Source organism: Chaetura pelagica, unplaced genomic scaffold (assembly GCF_000747805.2).
Source record: "Chaetura pelagica isolate M959 unplaced genomic scaffold, ChaPel_1.0 scaffold531, whole genome shotgun sequence".
NCBI classification, from domain to species: domain Eukaryota; kingdom Metazoa; phylum Chordata; class Aves; order Apodiformes; family Apodidae; genus Chaetura; species Chaetura pelagica.
The window spans coordinates 40,338-43,104 of NW_009952362.1; the positions used below are offsets into that span (position 1 = coordinate 40,338).

Consider the following 2,767-nt stretch of genomic DNA (forward strand, 5'->3'; position numbering starts at 1 on the left):
CACACAAGGAAAAGGAAGCAGATGACTTGTGTTCAGTATAATAATTGTTTCGTGCTTGAACTGCTGCAGGCTCCCCGCTGAAAAGGAACTCATGCATCCATTCATTCATGAACAAAGCTGCTGTCGTGACTGTGCTGATCATGCATTGCCTCTTTGTGTAGGGCCTTGGTTAGAGAAAGATGTAATCTCCTCCCTCCTTCATAGCCTTTCTCCCTTTTTGCTTTCCTCACCGTAATCACAGCGTGATGATCGATGCCTTCATGACAAACGGGATCTCAGCTGAGATTCCTATCGGCGGAGAAGAGAGGAGAATGGATGGTGGTTGGGTCCAGGATCCAGGTTGGGTTATTGCTGAGTGGTGCTTGAATATAAATTAGCAACCTTTGTGTCTGAGCTGGAGCTTAGGGTGGATGGGACACAAGGAGGCAAGGATCGATGGGGTTGCTGTTGCAAAGGAGGAGTGAGAGAGATGGTCAAGTTGTGTGAGAGTCCTCTGAAAGTGAAAAATTTCTCTAAAGGGGACAGCTTTGATACAGAAAATTCACACATGCTTTGCTTCAGTTTTGGAACCAATTCTCTGCTGATGTGTGGCCTCAAAATGGCCTCTGATTTTGGTGCTGAGCTGCGTTCTCCATGTGTGCTCTGTATTTTCAGACTGTCCAGAGGGGGAGCCTTTGGAATCTTTGCGGCCTTTTGTTGCTCAAGATCTATAGTTCTCTTCTGAAGTACTTCTGCTTTTTTTTTTTTTTGTCATGGAAATGTTTTTTACTTAATACTCATAGCAGATTTGAAACCCTTTTTCTTGTGTTCTGCTTTCAGATTCCATAGGTGGGTCATTTTCGGCGTCCTCCCACCGATGCCACCACAAGCAGAAGCACTGTCTCCCCATCCCACAGTGTGGAGCTCTGTCCATCAGCCCTCTGCTTTTCCATCCCCACACAAAAGGATCCCAGATCATCATGGACACAACACAGAAGGCAGTGAAGCGCCAGGCTAGCTTCTGCAATGCCATCACCTTCAGCAACAGGCCCATTGTTATTTATGAACAGGTCAGGCTTAAGGTGAGTGAATTACATCTTCCTTTATTGCCATGGGAGCTGCTCTGAATCAGTGTTGGGGTGTACCAGACTTTGGTTCTCGCACTAAATCTTTAGCCCATCCTTGAAAAGCAGAGTAGTCAGATTTTGCCCTCAGAGATCTGTGATCTTCGTTGGTACTTCTGCTTCAGTCATCATAGTTCTTGGAGCTGTCAGTACAGACTGATGTAGAAATTGAGGAAAAAGGGAAATGCATGTTCCAAAAGAGCTTATCTGGGTGTTAGACAAGGAGCAAGAGATTAAGTTGAGATTGCTTGGAAAACAGCAAGAAAAAGGGCTGTATTGGTTAGCCTCAAAGACAGCCAGATCAATGTCTCTCTAGTCGAGGTGTCCTGTAGGCTTTGCATGCAGGCTGAGGGAGCATGAGGAGTTAGTTAATGCATTCAGCTCCCCACCAAGCCTTGTTTTCCCTGTAAACAAGGCAGCAATGAACACTCCCACTCATGGAGGGTGGGAGTCACCCTCTCCACAGCCAACAGATAAGAGGTGAAAAGGCAAAAAGGACCTGGAAGTGGAGATACTTGCTTGTGTGCTTGGCAGGGAAGATCTAAGTGTTTTGCTGAAGGATGAAAGGAGCAGTCAGTGCGGTCACAGTTGCTGTCTAAGAAAAGGATCTTTCTGGTGGTCTGCTGACTGTTTTGTTGAATCAGTTGCCTGATAGCATTAAGGTCACAGGAGAGAACATTGCAGTCATCACATTTTTCTCACTGGCAGAGACCAATTTCACTCCTTTGTGTCTGTGGTAGCCAAGAGGATGGAGCTGGTGCCCCTTCTGCTGCAGCTGGCTTGGGAAGTTCTCCTCTAAGACAGCATGCCTCTGTGTGCACTGAGCGCTGCTTCCTCATGAAGGGATTAATGAGTCCCCTTTGGAAATGAAGCTCTTTTTTAGGCTCTCAGCACCTCGAAGGAGCTTGGGGCTCTTTGCACTTCATCCACAGATATTTTCCAGCTTTTATGCCCTCTGGTTTGTGGGACTGCATTTTTCTGTTCTTAGCTAATTCTGTACATTTCATTGGCACAAAGTAGGTCATCATCTTTGCCAGACTTCATGGCATACATGAAAGATCTGCCTACAAATCTTTCATCTACACACAGTGAGTTTTCCAGGAGGTTTTTCTGCATATAGTTACTGAGTCTGAATGGTCCTGCTGTTGCCCACTGCTAGAGGTCCCAGAGTGTTGGCACCTACAGCAGCACACCAACCTTCCCTTCCCTCACAGTCAGCAAAAGAGCAAGAAACCAGGAATAAGACTCCTTTTGAAATTACAGAGTGATTTCAAGCTCAGGCCCATAGGTAGAAAATCCCTCCTACAGGTTTGATAAATTTCCTTTGGAGCTGCTTCCATTCAGGCTAGAAACCCAACAGGGCTCCTTCATGTTGCTTAATGGGATTTTTTCCACATTGGCCAGCAGTGTGGACAAACAACTGCAAAAAATTAGTTGGGAGGAGATAAAAGCAGCATTTTGTTTTTGAAAACACCATCAAAGATCTGAGTGGATTTAGTGTTTTAGGCAAAGGTTCTGGGTTATTCCTTTCTCATTCTGAAACAATGTATCTATCTCAGGAAATTCACACTTGTTAATCACTATTTATTTTAGGTTGCATAACGTGAAGAATACACATGCAAATCTTCCATCTCTACACAAGGAATTTCTGAGCAGAGCTCCTG

General features: G+C 45.2%; 1 protein-coding gene across 1 annotated transcript in view; it reads left to right on the top strand.

Annotated features, from left to right (window-relative positions):
• The first annotated feature begins 245 nt into the window (after positions 1 to 245).
• The window catches only part of NEURL1 (neuralized E3 ubiquitin protein ligase 1), a 59,853-nt gene continuing 57,331 nt past the window's right edge, over positions 246 to 2,767 (top strand). The window contains exons 1-2 of the mRNA XM_010007924.1: positions 246 to 339; positions 820 to 1,061. Of these exons, the coding sequence (XP_010006226.1) occupies positions 246 to 339; positions 820 to 1,061 (336 nt within the window). The remainder of the gene's footprint in view (positions 340 to 819; positions 1,062 to 2,767) is intronic.